At 49.3% G+C, this 18,491-nt stretch overlaps 1 protein-coding gene across 5 annotated transcripts in view; it reads right to left on the bottom strand.

Annotated features, from left to right (window-relative positions):
• Positions 1–17,988, bottom strand: part of SEZ6 (seizure related 6 homolog) — a 114,412-nt gene extending 96,424 nt beyond the window's left edge. For all 5 annotated transcript variants that reach the window (XR_014520069.1, XR_014520070.1, XR_014520071.1 and 2 more), the window contains exon 1: positions 17,137–17,988. Coding sequence is in view for 1 of the 5 variants with exons in the window: in XM_083479814.1 (XP_083335940.1) it covers positions 17,137–17,203 (67 nt within the window). In the remaining 4 variants the exon portion in view is untranslated. The remainder of the gene's footprint in view (positions 1–17,136) is intronic.
• Positions 17,989–18,491: the final 503 nt, after the last annotated feature.

Here is an 18,491-nt window from a genome sequence, read left to right as displayed (position 1 = left end):
TCCTACCATCTCGTCCTCTGTCATCCCCTTCTCCTTGTGCCCTCCATCTTTCCCAGCATCAGGGTCTTTTCCAGGGAGTCTTCTCTTCTCATGAGGTGGCCAAAATCTTGGAGCCTCAGCTTCAGGATCTGTCCTTCCAGTGAGCACTCAGGGCTGATTTCCTTCAGAATGGAGATGTTTGAACTTCTTGCAGTCCATGGGACTCTCAAGAGTCTCCTCCAGCGCCAGAATTCAAAAGCATCCATTCTTCGGTGATCAGCCTTCTTTATGGTCCAGCTCTCACTTCCATACATCACGACTGGGAAAACCATAGCTTTAACTATACAATATGTATGCATACTTCAGTATATTTATTTGCCACATCCATCTAGCTCAGCACTATCCCTAACAAGAAAGTAAGATTCCAGTGCGCAGCAGACAACTGAGACACCCTCACCCAGTTTTCAGATGGAGAACGCTCCCAGCCCAACCTGGAGATGCCAGTGGGGCCTTCTGCATGCAAGGCAGGTGTTCCCCCTTGCACCATGGAGCTCCTTCACAGGGAGGGGGGTCAGCAGTGAGAAAGTGCGGGGTGGATTTCGGAAGCTCACCGCAGCGAGAAGTGGAACAGAAAAGCTTTCTAAGCAAGTAGGGAGGGCAGCGGGAGCTGGAGTACCTGCCAATGTACTGGAGGAAATGAGCCTCCGTTCGCCCCCCCCGCCCCCTCAGGATTCCAGCCTGCCTGACCTCTATTAACCAGGGTTAGCTTTGTTTCAGTTGCCTGCCTCCGTGGGGAAGCTGCAGCACTGATGTCCTTGACTGCCCTCGCCAAGCAGAGCGAGGAAGGGAGGGAGGGATGTCCCTGGCCACATATGTGCAGAGACAAAAAGGCTTTAGCGATGGACAGAGGGGCAACGGGAACAAGAGGCCAAAGAACGGCAGCCGCCGGTTCCAGATAAGGCGGGAGAGGGGGAACTGCATCCAGGTCTCCTTCTGATATCAGAAATCCCCCAGTTCGCTCTTCCTCAAACAATGCATGAAATGAAACTCAGGTTATCCTCTGAGATTCGCGCGGCTCCAGAGCTGAGCTACGTTCATTATCCTGAAAGCAAAGCTTCCAGTCTTCCTGGTTCCAACTCAAAAACAATAGAAAAACGTGTCTCTTAAGGATAACTGTACCTTTGAATGTATCTGTCTATCTATCATCTATCATCATCTATATCTCTATCATCTATCTATATCTATCTATCTATCTATCTATCTATCTATCTATCTATCTATCTATCTATCATCTATCTATCTATCTATCTATCTATCTATCTATCTATCTATCTATCTATCTATATCTATCTATCATCTATATCTCCATCATCTATATCTATATATCATCTATCTATCTATGTATCTGGGACCCGGGTGGCACTGTGGACTTGCTGATCAGAAGGTCGGTGGTTCGAATCCCCATGACAGGGTGATCTCCCGTTGCTCGGTCCCTGCTCCTGCCAACCTAGCAGTTCAAAAGCATGTCAAAGTGCAATAGATAAATAGGTACCGCTCCGGCGGGAAGGTAAACAGCATTTCCGTGCACTGCACTGGTTCTCCAGAAGCGGCTTAGTCACGCTGGCCACATGACCCGGAAGCTGTACGCCGGCTCCCTCGGTCTATAGAGCGAGATGAGCGCCGCAACCCCAGAGTCGATCACGAATGGACCTAATGTTCAGGGGTCCCTTTACCTTATCTATCTATCTATCTATCTATCTATCTATCTATCTATCTAATCTATCTAATCTATCTCTCATCATTACAGTGTAGCACACTGTTAAACTGTGGAACTCCCTCCCACTGGAGGCAGGGATGACCACCAATTTAGATGGCATTAAAAGAGGATTAGACAAAATCATGGAGGAGGAGAGGATGATCATTGGCTGCTAGCCAGGATGGGTCTGCTCTGCCTCCACAGCTGGAGGCAGCGATGCTTCTGAATACCAGTTGCTGGAAGAAGGCACAGGAAGGGAGAGTTGCTCTTGTGCTCAAATCCTGCTCAAATCATAGAATTGTAGAGTTGGAATCTCATCTAAAGTATGCATTGTGGGAATGTTCAGGGATGCAGGAGAGGATATATTGTCCGATTATAGCCTTTCCAACTTGTGTTAACAAGTTCACAAATTAGCAGAGTAACATTCCCCTTTCTAAACTCAGTGGATGCATTTGCTCAGACTCGCTAAAGCTTCTATAATAACTGTGCTGGTATTTTCCCCTTATTGCCTCATAAAAGATAAGACACGACACAGTGTTCTATAAAAGTATAAAGAGTTTACTCACTCACATTCTGATCACAATTGGATCCCAGAAGGCAGACTTAGCTTAGAAAAGTAACATACACCTGGAAACTATCTCATAAGGAGACAGTCCCTTTGTCCTCCAAGAGAGCATCTTTGGCTAAGCAGATGTTGCTTCTTCGATGCATGTAGTCAGAAAGGGGAGAGATGGCTGCCCTGCCCTGTGCTTTTGTCATTACCTACGCAGGTGAGGCCACGCCCACCTCTAGTCACATGCAGAGGAAGTCTGTCCCAGCCCAGAAGGAAACAGGAAGTTTACCTGCTGGCTGGACAAACATTCCTCTCCATGTGTAAACATGTTCACTCTAGGAATGTTGTACTTGACTGCTCTTGTGTTCCACATCCCACATGCATGACAGGTGGCCATCCAATCTCTGCTTAAAAACCTCCAAGGAAGGCGATTCCACCACCTTCCAAGGAAATATGTTCTACTGTTGAACAGCTCTTACTCTCAGAAAGTTCTTCCTAATGTTTAACAAGAATCTCCTTTCTGGCTGGCCGCTGTGAGAACAGGATGTTGGATTGATAGACCACTGACCCGAACCAGCAGATTACATATATTTGTGAAAATAACACACAGCAAGCAATTATGGCAGGGGAAATAGCTTGCAAATGTGTGTCCACGAAATTAGCAAAAAAATACTGACGACTCTGGGCAGGGAGAGAGATGGGTTTGCAAACGGATGCAGACATGCAGGGAATTTGTGTGAAGACTAGAAAAAACAGGGAGCAGAGAGGAACCAAGATTTGTCCAACATTAGTTAGAGAAGAGGGATCGTTCCCATAGTTTCAGCTTCTCTCCGCACCGAGTGGACAAGCTAAAATCTCGGCTTCTGCAACATCTTTGCAAGAGGCACCCAAGCAAATCAGTATTGGCATCCTGCCGGCTTTTTAGGAAGCACCTGTTTACCCAGGCATTCCCTTGATCTCTCGACCCAAGCCTCCTGCTTTAATTGCCGCGCTGTCTGATTGCCTGCTTCAATTACGCTCGTTTATTTCAGCGATTTAGAAGGGATCGTTTCGTTGTTGGGTTTTTCGCGATTCACCCTTTTGATATTTCTGTACCTGCTTTGCACACCTTGCAAGCTGCTTCGGCAAGTATGTTGGCGTTAAGCAGTAAATAAATTCCATAACCACCTTCCGAACCTTCACGGGAGGCAGCCCACCAGAAGCTCCAAAGGAAAACCAGTAACACTCCCCCCCCCCTCTTGCAGTTTCCAGGAACTGGGATTCAGAAACATTGTGGGGGCACAGCATAGCCAACCTGGCTAACATAGGTGCCAACTCCCTGGGGCCCTGGGTGCCCGGCACCCACATAATTGCCCATTAAGGCGCTGGGCACCCACAAATTTCAGTGCCAGGGCCATGCACGCTGCATGGCACCCATGGCCCCAGGCACTCCTGCTGGCTAATAGGCAATGATGATGATAATAATAATAATAATAATAATAATAATAATAATAATAATAATGCCCCCCCAGGACCCATACCTGCCCCTCTCCTCCTCTCAGAATCTTCTGCTTCCCTTGGTTTAATGGCAGAGCTGGTCCTCTAGCAACCTTTGGGAAGCTCATAATGAGATAATCCATTTTCTCCTCCCTCTTCAATTTTTTTTTTTTGGGGGGGGAGACCACACCCCTCCCCCACTCCAAGTAGCTGCCCGTCAGAAAGCCACGCCACTCCTCCTCAAGGAGAAAGATGTAACACGCTCCCCAGATCCCCTTAGCAAGATTAATTACGAGGTGCCCGGCCCCAGCTAAAAATACAGATATCTCTGGAAAGCTGTAATTTTCCTGCACTCAGAGCAGAAAGAGAAACGCAGGCCTGCCGGCACATCGCGTTCCCTCGCCGCCTCTTCCACCGCCTCCACACAGAGAAAAACCTGCTTGGTGGGTTGCCAGGGTCGATTTCCCTCAGGCGCCAAAGGGGCCTCCTCAGACCGGCATCTGGTCTCCTCAGGTGATCTTCCGATCTGCCCCTGGTGAACGCAGTGGCACACTGTGATGCGCCCCAATTCCAATGCTTGGGGTGGCGATCCGAACTCTCTGGCTGCAGCCCCCTTCTCAGCCTGCACATCACTGACTAAGTTGCCCCTTATAGAAGCTCACCGAACAATGGGCCCACAGCCCTCTCCCGGGGAAAAAAAGATGTCTCTCTTTCTTGCTCTCAAAGACATATTTATGCACCCACACAGCAAACTTTGCTCTGGCAGCTACAAAAATGTGAGCTGGTCTGCAAAAAGTTTCAGGCGGTGGGTGGAATTTTATTTTATTTTATTGTATGTTTAGCTGTAGAACAGGCACCCCCCAACCTTCGGCCCTCCAGATGTTTTGGACTACAATTCCCATGATCCCTGACCACTGGTCCTGCTAGCTAGGGATCATGGGAGTTGTAGGCCAAAACATCTGGAGGGCCGCAGGTTGGGGGTACCTGGTGTAGAGGAACCAAAGGCATGGTTTGCCATTGTGGAAACACAAATCCCGTGGACCTCCGATGAAGTTGAAGGGTGGAAGATTCAAGACAGATAAAAAGACACACACACCCCTTCATGCAGCGTATAGTTAGACTATGGAACTCTCTGCCACAGGAGGCAGTGATGGCCACCAAACTACATGGCTCTAGAAGAGGGTTAGACAAATTCATGGTGGAGGAGAGGGCTATTGATGGCTACTTGCCAGGGTGGCTTTGGTCTGCCAGAAGCCTTCTGGTCAAGAATCCTGTTCTCACAGTGGCCAATCAGAAAGCAGGATTTGAGTACAAGAGGAATCTTCCCTCCTATGGTTTCCAGCAGCTGGTATTCAGAAGCCTTCGTTACATATCTTTAGGCACGAGGTGAAAACGTTTCAAGCTTTATGAGGAATGGTTGAAGGAGTTGGGGATGTTAACCTGGAAAACAGGAGACTGCTTGGCAGGGGGTTGGACTCGATGGCCCTTGTGGTCTCTTCCAACACTATGATTCTATGATTCTATGATTCTATGATTCTATGATTCTATGATTCTATGATTCTATGATTCTATTTTGGAGCCTCCATTGGCTCCCAGGACATCTCCCAGCACAATACAAAGTGTTGGTGCTGACCTTTCAAGCCCTAAACGGCCTCGGTCCAGTATACCTGAAAGAGCGTCTCCACCGGACACTGAGGTCCAGCGCTGAGGGCCTTCTGGTGGTTCCCTCCCTGCAAGAAGTGAGGTTACAGGGAACCAGGCGGAGGGCCTTCTCGGTGGTGGCGCCCGCCCTGTGGAAAGCCCTTCTGTCAGATGTGAAAGAAATGAACAACTACCTGCCTTTTAGGAGACATCTGAAGGCAGCCCTGTATCGGGAAGTTTTTTATGTCTAATATTTTACATTTTTTTAGGTGCTGTAAGCCACCCAGAGTGGCTGGGGAAACCCAGCCAGATGGGTAGGATATAAATAATAAGATTGTTATTGTTATTATATGGTGGCCATCTTCAGATATCTCAAGGGCTGTCACATGGCCAATGGCTTCAAGTTAAAAGGAAGAAGATTCCAACTCAACATCAGGAAGAACTTTCGGACGACAAGAGTTGTTCAACAATGGAAGAGAGTGTTGATCCGTCATGGTTGGTTCAGCTGAGATTCCTGCATTGCAGGGGGTTGGACTAGATGACCCTGTGGGGTCCCTTCCCGCTCTGCAGTTCTTTGATTCAACCAGGCATTTGGCCGAATACCATTCCATGGCTTTTTATATGTGTTTGTGGGAGGGGGTGTCACCGGCTTGTTTTTGTTTTATTATGTATTATGTATTTTCATTTTGTATTTTTTCTGTTGCAAACCACCCTGGGAACTTCAGATGCAGTGTGGTATACAAATAACAACAACAACAACAACAACAATAATAATAGCTGCCTTCCACCATAGAGGCAGAACCTAGGCATCCGGGCTAGTTGCCACAGATCGCCTTCTGCTCCGTGAAATGATTTGACTGCCTGCTGCAGCGACTGCTGGGAACTGGCTGATTCCTAATGGCATTTCTCTTGCTTCTTTCATTTCCGATATTGGATTTTAATGTGCTACAATTTGCATTCCATGGGATTTCACACTGTAGGACAATAAAAGACAATGGAAGGAATGAAAGAAGCAATAAAAATATATATATATTGTAACAAAATCAATGTGGATGTTTAATGCAGACCTCCTGAATGAAGCTCACAGGGCTATGGTGGTTCCTGGGTCACACTTTGAGAGCCCCCATCCAAAGGGGATAGACGGGCTCCGTCACTGGGGTGCAGCCTTCAATCTGGGGGTGCTCTGACTCTCGAGGAGATCGCCTTCAAAGCCCCATTGTAGCTCCTCTGGCTGTATTCCTTCAGCTCTGAAAGAGGCTGCCCCACGGGGGCTTCCAAAGCCGCCAGGGTGTTTTAAAAGGGCCGCAACAGCTTTCTCTGCCCGCTTTTATGAAACCCTGCTCGCTGTTTAATAGAACGTTTAGCTTCACAAGGGATCTGCTTGTACTTATTGCAGAAGGTTTAACAGCTCTCTCAAAGCACGTCCAGCAAGGTTTGCCTCTCCAGGTGGGGAGGGCAGAATGGAAGGCGGAACAATGTGAGCCATGGACTTGTAAGGCTGCAAGGGACCCCCAGGGGTCATCCAGTCCAACCCGCTGCTGCAACGCAGGAATCGCGTCTCAAGAATCCCTGGCCCCTATTTCCCTCCCAGAGCTACAGTTCCTGGAGCCGCTCTCAGCCATCATTCTCTGGGAACTCTGGGAAGGGGAGAGGGGGCCTCAAATAACACTCAGCACCTTTGATAAACTACAGTTCCCAGAATTCTTTGGGGAGAAGCTGTGGCTGCTGAAAGTAATAATAATAGTTGCTGCTGAACAATAATAGCAGCTGCTGAAAATAATAATAATAATAATAATAATAATAATAATAATAATAATAATAAAATTTATTTATACCCTGCCCTCCCCGGCCAGAGCCGGGCTCAGGGCGGCTAACACCAATAAAATCACAGTAAAAACATAATAGGGGGAAAAAACAATTTAAAATACAGGTTGAAATGCAATGTAAAAAGCAGCCTCATTTTAAAAGTAGCCGATAGATCAAGACTATAAGGGGAGGGCAACATAAGGGTCAGACTGAGTCCAAACCAAAGGCCTGGCGGTCATCAAAGTGTCATCAAAGTGACTTTTAAGTGCTTGTTGTGAATCCTGCCCCTAGCAGGACTCAGCAGGGAGGAGGAGGAGGAGGAGGGGGAAATATTAGGCGTTAGCTCCGCCTTTCATTGGCTGTGGCTCCGCCCTGTCTTTCTGTCCCCCCCCCCCCTCCCTCAAAAGCAGCCCCCTGCCAGCAAGATTTCTCTCCCTCCATTCCAAGGCACCCAAGAAGAGATCAAGATGTGCGACACCAGTTTGGCTTTTTTAAACACACACACACACACACCCTGCGATTTCGACACTTAGCGGTTCATGTTCCTTTCGCCTCCTGGCCCCAGGAGATGCCGGATGGCGCGCAGTTCTCCTCTGGCTCCATCCCAGGAGCCGGGAGTTTGCTAAAAGGTTAGCCCACCGTCCTCGCTCCCCCGAGGACGCGCTTCTGGTGCCCTGAGGCGTCCGCTGAGAGCCAGCTGCTCCACACACACACACACACAGAGAGAGAGAGAGAGAGAGAGAGAGAGAGAGAGAGAGAGAGAGAGACGAACAGAGCGCACCAAACTCCGAGGGAAAGAAAGCGCCAGCTGTCCGCCACGTGTGGCTTCCAAGACGCCCCCCTCTCCTCCCCATTACAGGGGTACCTCGGGTTACAGACGCTTCAGGTTACAGACGTTTCAGGTTACAGACTCCGCTAACCCAGAAATAGTACCTCGGGTTAAGAACTTTGCTTCAGGATGAGAACAGAAATCGTGCTCTGGCGGCGCAGCGGCAGCAGGAGGCCCCATTAGCTAAAGTGGTGCTTCAGGTTAAGAACAGTTTCAGGTTAAGAACGGACCTCCAGAACGAAATAAGTGCTTAACCCGAGGTACCACTGTATATGCAAAGCGGCTAAGACAGTACCAGCTAATTGCCCCAAAATGAACGCGGAGGCGGGTGAGGACTGAGTCAGGGGTTCGGAGCGGCCGACACAACTCGCGCCAGGCTCGTCGTTAGTTTCGGAACGTGCGAAGACGCCTTAGACCGAGTCAGACCGTCGGCTCCAGTCTTAGCCAGTGCCGGATTATACCCTGCGGAGGCCCCTAGGCAATCGGAATTATCTCGCGCCGCCCTCGCAAATTATCTCCTAATACGTTTGTTATTTTACCAACCCACAATTTTAATAAGACAATTTTATTTCCAAAATCAAACCAAATTTATTTTGATTTTTTGTGGGGCCCACAGGCAGTATTACATTTAGCCCAGTACTGTTGGCACTGACTGGCAGCAGCAGCAGCAGCTCTCGTGAGTTACAGGTATTCCCAAAGGAGGTGCAAATGGGAATCGAACCTGGACCCCCCCCCCCGCATGAAAAGTAAGGACTCTAAGCCTTCCCTAAGGTGCTTCCTTTAAATATAAAGTAAGAGGCTGGTCCTCATGATTCTGAATTAAGTGCTGATTCAGAAGGGCCTGTGGGAAGATGCTTGATTCTGAGTCAGGCCGTTGGTCCAGCTACTCCAGTAAACATCGTGCCTTCCAGATGTTTGGGCTCCGACTCCCATCCTTCACTGCCATTGGCTACATTGGCTAGGACTGATGGGAACTGGAGTCCAACAATATCAGCAGGCAACAAGGGACTGTTCCTAGTCCTGGGCAGGTGTCTTTCCTAGCCCTGCCTGGATATTTGGTTCAATTTATTACATTTGTAGGTCATTTTATTACGTATTTTAAAAAATGCAACCAAGCAAAACATCTCAGAGTAGACCCGTTGAAAATAATGTGCCGGTTAGTCATGTTCATTATTTTCAAAGGGTCTCCTCTGAGTAGGGCTGGCACTGAACAGAAGAAGAGCCCAGCTGGATCAGGCCAGCATCCTGTTCTCACAGTTGGCCAACCAGCTGCCCCAAAGGGAAGACCACAAAAGCCTGGGCACAAAAGCAAATCTCCCTACCTGTGGCTTCCAGCAACTGGGATTCAGACACATGGCTGCCCATGGAGAGCCATTGTGGCGTGCAGCCTTATCCTTCATGACTTTGTCTGGTCTTGTGCTCAAGCTGGTAACCGTCTCTGCCTCCTGTGGCAGAGAGTTCCATAGTTTAACAATGTGCTCCTATTCCATGCTTGAATTAGCCACAGCTTAACTATAGCTGCAACCCTATGTCTCAAAGTGGCTTAGAATACTACATATCATACCAGAACTTAGCTGAGATTTCAGGGGGTGGACTAGATGGCCTCTGGGGGTACCCTCCAACCCTCCAATTCTATGATTCTATGGACCTGGGCGCACCTTCTGCGCACATATCAGAGGTATGGACAATTCCCAGAATTTGATGAACATCGACTGCTGCATCTTGCCTACAGCGGTTTCCCTAATTATGATTTAGATGAAGTAGTACCTGCATTTCAGGCCGATGTGGGCCTCCTGCCAATCATTTTCATTGGATCACCTCAATTTCTGGCATTTCTGAGTGAGTGAGAGAACAATCATTCATTCTCTCCCCAGTATCTTGCTTATGGATCAATCCTTGGGAGGGGGAGGAAAAAAAAATCCATCCCAGCAAATATTTATGAAGTACGTACGTGTTCCTCCTTAAAATTCATGCCCAAGGCATTTCCCTGGAGGGACTGCGTTTTGTTGGAACACGTCCAACACTGGGTATCTATCTATTGGGAGCAAAGATCTGCACGATGGTTCCCAAGAGACACCCCGCGGCAAAGTTCTCAGGGCGTCCGGCTCTTAAGACCGGCCCTATCATTAGGCAGAGTGAGAAAGCTGCCCCAGAGGCATCACTCCTGATAAATTACTCTGCGCCAGCACTTGACAACTGCTATGCTAGTCTGTTGTTATGGAGGAAACTGTTTCGTCAAGTAAGTTTCAATGGCCAATCGTAGAACTGGACGCTGTATGCATGAGAACTCATGTGTGTGTCTCTGTGTGTAGACCATTTTCTTTCTGGCCTCTGGTGGAAAAATGTCTTGAGCTGGCCCTGCAAGCAGTGTCAGGAATTGCTGGGCCCTGTGTGTGCTGCTGCCCCTTGTGGGGAGCTGCTGAACTGCAGGCGGCAAACTATGGACTGGCTCGACCCACCCAGGGCGACAACTGGCTGCTTCAGGACAGGGGTTCCTGCTCCTGCTTGGCTGTGATCAGGTGACAAGGTCTTCTTGCAGCCTGGTGGCTCTGACTTAATCTTTAGCCCTGGCTGTTGGCAGGCAACCATTTAAGAAGTGGTGCCTGAGTTTAATTTTTTCCTCTTCCCTCCCTGTACCTTCTCCCTTGTGTATCGTGTTCTTTCAGACAGGGAGCCTGTGGGCAGAGGCTGCCTTGTTTTAACTGACTGTGTGTATGTCACTCTGGGAACCTTTTTGGCTGAAGAGTGGGCTACAGATACTCCAGAGAAACAAACAAACCCAAGGTCTCAGCTAAGGCGTTCTCAGCTATCTCCCCCTACACAGATTCACAGAAGCCTCTGCAGGTGATTTCTGTAATATATCTATTTATTTGCTGCGTTTTTATATATCTTTTCTGCCAAGGCGCTTTACAATTTTAAAAATACATATGTAAAATTAGTCCCAGCAGGAAAAGGAGACAGTAGAAAAGGAGACATTCCAAAATTCAGTGAGCCCTGATGGCTCTGTCTGCATCTCTCCCTGTCTTAATTAAGCTGCCCTTCTCATGGAAACAGAGAAATCTGTTGCTGGTGCAGCCAGTGAGACCATTAGAATAGAGCCTGGCTGCTGGATCAGACCAAAGGGGGCCCATCTAGCATCCTGTTACCACAGTGGCCAACAAAATGTCCAGTATGGGAAGCCTGCAAGCAGGAATTGAGCACAACATCAACTCTCCAGCTGTTCCCCACCATCTGATATTTCAGGGTAGGCTGCCCCTGGGTATGGAGGTTCTGCTACCCCAGCAGACCTCCGTAAGAAGAGCCCTGGTGGATCAGACTGAAGTCCTCTCTAGCCCAGCATCCTGTTCCCACAGTGGCCAGCCAGATTCCCATGATGCAAAGCCAGCAAGCGTGACCTGAGCTCAACAGCACCACTCTTTCCACTTGTGGTTTTCAGAAGCTGGAACCCAAAGGCGGGTTGCCTTTGAATTCTTTATCAGCAGGGGCAATCAAAAATGGGATGGCCTGGTAGATGATGGTATACTTACCTTAGGAATTGTCTGCGGACATGCGTAACCAAACAAACACTGTCCCAGGGGGCACCCTTTGGTGCTGGGGCACTATTAAGGTTTTCCCTTGGCACTCATGAACCCTCATATTAACATGAGAAGGGCCTGCTGGATCAGGCCAAGGCTCCATTACTGCCTTCAGACATTTGTGTGTGTGTGGGGGGGGGGGGAGTTTGTCCCTTTGTGCCTCTCTCAGAGCCGCTGGATTCTGAGCGCACACCTGATTTAATTGTAGATCAAAAAAAGGAAGTAAGCAAAATCAGCCCCAGCCAGAACAGGCCTCTGGATGCCCACAAAGCCAAGTCCTACTCCTTCTGCTCTTGCGAAAGACAGAGAGAGGGGGAGGGGGGTCATGCCCACCAGTGGGCAAAGCCCCCAAGCGAAGCTCACATGAGGATTAACACCTTCCCCAGAGTCGCCCTTCCTCTGCGGAAAAGGATAGCTCACGGATCTCTGGCTAAATCAGGCATGTGGTGTGACCAGCCCCAGGAAGGAAAGTTAATATCGGAGTGATTCACTAGGATCAAACCGGGGATTTGTTACAAATCTGAAAGTCTGATTTCTCCCAACCGGCAATCCGTCTGTCCATCCTCAATTAATAGCCAAGAAGGGAGATCAAGGCCTGAAGCAGCAGTTAAGCCGAGAGGCTTTCCCAATTTGGCACGGGCTCAGGAACTCAGCCTCGCTGCCAGGATGCTGCCTGCCTCTTCAAACCGGGCCAACAAAGAGGGGGAGGGGTGTATGTTCAGTGGCACCTGTGGGTGACTGAGGACCAGGGACCTTAATGCCAAGACCTTGTCAAAGCTTCGCTGTCATTACAAAAGATGAGGGGGCAAACAGGGGGGAGGGGAGAAAGATTCAGAAAGCAGCCAGGCGGCTCTCAGGGAACCAGGCCTGTGAAGCAGCTATCGTCTCATTGAATCACAGAATTATAAAGTGGGAAGGGACCCCCCAAAGTCATCTAGTCCAACCCCCTGCAAAGCAGAAATCGTAGCTAAAGAATCCATGACAGGTGGCTATCCAGGCTCTGTTTAAAAAAAACCCCAATGGGGGAAGAAGGCAAAAAGGTCAAAGGCATTTTTCTTTTTAAGTGTTCACATGATGATATCTCAGCCACAGGAGAGAGAGTGTCCAGTTGCCAAGAGCATAAATTGACCATGAAATAAACTGGCCATCTTCAACCTGGTGCCCTCCAGATGTTCTGGACTGCCACTCCTTTGGCCAAGAAAAGCTCCACAACTTTTGTGTCTGGATTTTCACTTTTTGAAATATGGCAACCCTACCATAACTAAGAGGAATGTGGGTGGCACTGTGGGTTAAACCACAGAGCCTAGGACTTGATGACCAGAAGGTCGGTGGTTCGAATCCCTGCGACGGGGTGAGCTCCCATTGCTCGGTCCCTGCTCCTGCCAACCTAGCAGTTCGGAAGCACAACAAAGTGCAAGTAGATAAATAGGTACCACTCTGGCAGGAAGGTAAATGGCATTTCTGTGCGCTGCTCTGGTTCGCCAGAAGCGGCTTAGTCCTGCTGGCCTCATGACCCAGAAGCTGCATGCCGGCTCCCTCAGCCAAGAAAGCGAGAGATGAGCGCCACAACCCCAGAGTCGGCCACGACTGGACCTAATGGTCAGGGGTCCCTTTATGTTTACCTTTACCATAACTAAACTATGGAACTCCCTCCCACAGGAAGCAGTGATGATCACCGATCAGGATGGCTTTAAAAGAAGATCGAACGAATTCAGGGAGGAGAAGAGGGCTGCTCTCTGTCTCCATACATTAAACATAATAGAAACACCGCCACCCGACCCCACCGCTATCCATCTTCCCTCTCTCCACCCCACTTTCTTTTTTCTTTTCTTCTCCCCCTAATGCCTCAACAAATGAAACGGATTTGTAAAAATGTTACATGGAAGGAAAAAAAAAATACGAGGCACTACACTTCTGTAAAACAAGAAAATCCTTAATAAAATATATATTAAAAAGAAGAAGAAGAAGAAGAAGCAATGCTTATGAATGCCAGTTGCTTGAAACTGCAGGGGCGGAGAGGGGGCTCTTGTGCCGGATCCTGCCTGCAGGTTTCCCACAATGGGCATCTGGTGGGCCACTACCAGAACAGGATGCTGGAGTAGATGGCGCAGCCTCTTATATTCTTATGCAATCTGCTTTGGCATGGAAGGTTGACGAGCCCCTCATCAGTGGTGGACTTTGGGCTTTCAAATTTCAGCAGAGCCCTCTGCAATGCCCAAATTTGGTGCCCTCTGTGGCTCCCTCTCATCTTGGTGCCTAATAATAATAATAATAATAATAATAATAATAATAATACATTATTTATACCCCGCCCATCTGGCTGGGTTTCTCCAGCCACTCTGGGCGGCTTCCAACAAAATATTAAAATACCGTAATGCATCAAACATTAAAAGCTTCCCTAAACAGGGCTGCCTTCAGATGTCTTCTAAAAGCCTGGTAGTTGTTTATCTCCTTGACATCTGGTGGGAGGGCGTTCCACAGGGCAGGCGCCACCACCGAGAAGGCCCTCTGCCTGGTTCCCTGTAACTTGGCTTCTTGCAGTGAGGGAACCGCCAGAAGGCCCTCGGTGCTGGACCTCAGTGTCTGGGCAGAACGATGGGGGTGGAGACGCTCCTTCAGGTATACTGGATAGTGTAGGTGAAGCGGTCCCACTCCCCTAAATCTGCCTCTGCCCTTCCTCCTTCACACAAATAGAATGACTTGTTTGGCCCTGTCTCCTAAGGCGAGGTCCCTTTTTCTATCTGAGAGTCCTCCTGCCGCAACACACACACATGCTCCCCTTGCTCCACCTCCCTAAACTCCAAGGTCCATCTGGACTTTGATTTCTTTGGAAGACACTGGTGAGGAACTACTTGAGATCACTCTGCCTGCATTGGTCTCTCTTCAAGACCCTTGACCCACCCCTGTCCCCAGGCACACAGTTCAGGGGCCCCCAAACCGGGCTTCTCCCTCATTGCCATTGCATCCTTGGTGTGGCGGGGAACCTATCCGACTTCACTGTCTGCGATTACAAAACCAGGATTACATCCTTAATGCAGAGCACCTGGGTGCAACGTTGTGTATTTTTCAGAAACTACGCAGGTTCTCAAAGCTCACCCAGCCTTAGAAGTCAAGTTTCACCTTGGACTGGCCAACAGGATTCCTAAGACAACACCCCCAAACCCTGTATTAAAATCCGGGGGGGGGGGACGACGGACCATGCAGCTGTGTGTTTACCAAAAGGATATCGTTTGGGAAGGGTGGCGAGTGCGGATCATCCGCTCCCTGACTACACAGGAGAGCATCTGTCTATACAGACCTGGTTACCATGACATACAGTTATATATATGTGTGTGTAATATGGAATAACGATTACAGCGAGTGTCCTTACAATAGGCCACTTTCCTTTGATTTCAATCTCGGTTGCACCCAGAAGCAGGGCCTTTCATGTGTGGTGCAGAGCTTTTTCACCCCCTGCCTTAAAATGGCATCTCAGCATCCTTTTGAAAAATTGCACTTCAAAATGCACAAGAGCAAATATAAATCAGGGACAAGGGGAGTTGTTAACTTATTGTTACAATCAAGGTATTGTGCCTCTTCTCTCGGTTGTGACACAGGGAGACAGGTGGGAGGGGGGTGTCCATTATTTGGAATAAATCCAAGGGAACAATTTAAAACAAAAAATTCAAAAGGCTTCACATTTATTCATGGAGCAATCCTAACCGCAGGGCGGTGTGTGCATGCATACATACATGTGTGTGTGAGAGAGATAGAGCCATCAACCCAACTTTTGAAATACTTCAACAAAAGATATAGGTCCAATTTGACTTTTTGTTGTTGACGGTGACACCACCCACTTCCTCGCAACCCAGTTTTAAAAGTCCTGGAATAGATTCAGGACTTTTCAGCTGAGGTTAGATGGCCATCTGCCATGGAAAAATTAGTTGAGATTCCTGCATTGCAGGGGGTTGGACTAGATGACCCTCGGGATCCCTTCTGGCTCCACAATTCAATGATTCTATGAAGGGGGCACCTTGTCCTCAGTGCCTGAAACAGCACAATCCTCTATAAGCCCCACTGGGAGGGGAGAGGCAGGGAACTGGATCACAGCCTTGGCAGCTCAGATTCTCTTGGAGGGGAAGAAGAGGTGTCGAAAGGGACTGTGTCCCTGTAAATGGCGCACTGCCCCACTTTCGCAAGACCCCTTCCAAATCCCCCTAGTAAGTCTGAGAACACAGACCTTCCTTTTAAACATTTATTTTTAAAAGAAATGGGGATCAGGCATTCTCCCCAAGCTGTTTCTGCTATTTTCATGCATAAAATATTTTTTATATCTGTGCATGTTTTTCACTGCTTTAAAGATAAGTAAATAAAAAAAAATTGTCCGGAGTTTATCGGCGGCACCTAGGTCCCCGTCAAATAGCAAACACTCGAAAGTTGCTTTGTAGCGCCTTGAATAAAAGGCAGTCTAATTACGCAAACAGAGAACCCACCAGATGACTATGTTCCCTAAGTAAAAACACACTCAGAAATTAAGAATCATAAATAATATCCCTTGGGACAGGGATGCCCCCCCATCAGTGGAGTGTTGCTCTAACAATTCAGTGCTTCAGGATCCCCTAAGGCAACCCCCCTTTCCTTACAGATGAGCTAAATTAACCCCAGGGGAGCAAGTGGGCGCTTAGCTCTGCTTGATCTGGGATTAAAAACAGGTTCAGACCTTGGCCGGTCCAGGGGAGTACGATTAAAGGAGAGAGGTCAGGGTGACCCACTTTAAGAAGCCTGGCGAGTCCCTGGGGGTATCTCAAGAGAGGGGCTGGCAGATTCTAGAAGGCTTCCTTTTGGGGGAACCTTCTCTCTTCCTCCTCCTAAAAAAAAGTATTGGCGAGAGGAACTTGGAGAAGTTTCATACGAGGAGCGTCTCTAGATGATTATTATTATTTTAAATCCAATCCAGGAGAATTAAAACGGCCGTATGGGCTGAGGTTGGGGGGGCCGCTGGCTGGGGAAGGGGCTGAGTTGCCCGAGGCGCCTGGCGAGACCCTCATTTGCAACACAGAGCAGCCTCCTGTAACCTAATTATATCAGCCGCTGGGCTCTTTTCCTCTTCGCCTGCGCGTACAGATTTGGGGTGTGTGTCAATTCTTCTCCGAGGGGCTCGAACACGATTGTACGCTGTTCCCCCCTTGTTTTCCTCGCTCCGTCAAATAATAACATTCTCCCCCCCTTTAAAACAACAACAAGATTAGCACGCACGGTGGGGTAATTACAAAGGGAACCCCCGAAGCTATTGGCTCGCAATCTGCTAAGAAAAATAAAACGGGCGGGGGGACGACAAGAGAAGAGGAGGCGAGATAAACAGGGGGTATTAAGAACGCAATTTATAGCGAAGCGGGTTTGGGGGAGTGAGGCTTGGATGCTAGGCAAAGCACTTTGTTATTTCCCCACAGTCAATCCCCCCGCCCCCAAATCTCACATCCCTAATAATGAAAGAGATGGAGGGGGCTTGCCTACCACCCCCCCACCCGAAGCGATCGCCTACCTTGCGCCCGGACCCCGAGGAGGGCTGCTAAGAGGAGACAGGTCGCTGGAGCCGGAGACCCCTTCATCGCCCGTCCAGGGGGGCTTCACGAGCGGAGAGGCGGAGAGGCTTCCACCGCGCCCCCAAGCAAGCGCTTTGGGGTTCTCCCCTCCAGGGCTGGCCGGCCGGCCGGGCTGCTGTCCCCCTTCGGCGATCTGCTCGGTCGAGGCTGGGACTTCTCCTCTTCTTCCTCCTCCTCCTCCTCCTCTAGACATCCGAGCTCCGCGACCAGCCCCCGAAGCTGCCGGCTCCGCGCGATGTACAGCCGGCGAGCGAGCGAGCGAGCGAGTGAGCAAGCGAGCGCCGCTTTCAGCACGGCGGACAGCGCCCAGCAGCGCCGGCGCCGGGGATCGCCGCCCGCCGGGTGCTGAAGGACAGCTCCTTACCGTAACGCTCCGAGTACGGCGACGCCGGCAAATCCTGGAGAGCGAATCGCCTTGACTAACATCGGCCTAGCCTCGGGGGAGGGGGGCCAGGAGGAAAGAAACACAACCTCCTCCCGCTCTCTTTCTCCCTTCCTCCTTGCCTGGAGGGTGGGATTCTAGCGAGCAAAGCAGTCTCCCAAGTTCTGGAAGGAGAGAGCCTTCAATCCCTTCGTATCTTCCACTAATCTTTTCTTGGAGGTTGAGATCCCCTCTGGAGAGTTTCTATTCCCCGCCTACCACCCCCCTCCAAAAAAAATCCCCACACAGGTGGGAAATGGGCTATCAAAGTAGGAGTGGGGGTTCTAAGCTCAGAAAGAGTGTGTCGAGGTAGGGAAAGGGGGTTCTTAGTCAAGGAAGGACTTCAACAGAGTGTGCCCTTTTCTGGTGTCTGCTCCCAGGAACCCCGTTTTCATCTCTCTCTCTCTCCACCCACCTCCCCTCCCTATCAACCCATCATCACCCCTCAAAAATGCTGATCTAAATACTCCCATCTACTTGCTCGGCGTTTTCAAATTCACGGGATAATGAAGATGGCTTTTGAGCATACAAAGGACAATAAATTATTACTTTGCGCTCAATAAATGCCAAGGCTGCAGGCAGCTGCATCAGCAGCAAACTGTGCTCACAGGAGAAGTGGGGAGGGGATGTGGGGAGGGGGGAGGAGGAGAGGGAGCGAGAGAAAGAACTTAATTATCATTATATTATATAGTTAAAAGCCAATGGCATTTTGAGCCAAGCTCTGCAGAACAACCAGAGGCGGTTGTGGAGGGAAAGATCACCCCCTGCAACCCCCCCCCAGCCCACTTCTGCCAGTCAGCTCAAACCCTGGCCACCCAGTGGATTGATAAAGTGCCCCCACCAATTGGCTCATGAATTTATGTCCTCTGGGCT

The sequence above is a fragment of the Podarcis liolepis genome (assembly GCF_965112155.1).
Source record: "Podarcis liolepis genome assembly, chromosome: 16".
NCBI lineage: Eukaryota > Metazoa > Chordata > Lepidosauria > Squamata > Lacertidae > Podarcis > Podarcis liolepis.
The sequence above is the reverse complement of the archived record's forward strand: the minus strand, read 5'-3'. Positions and strand labels throughout refer to the sequence as shown.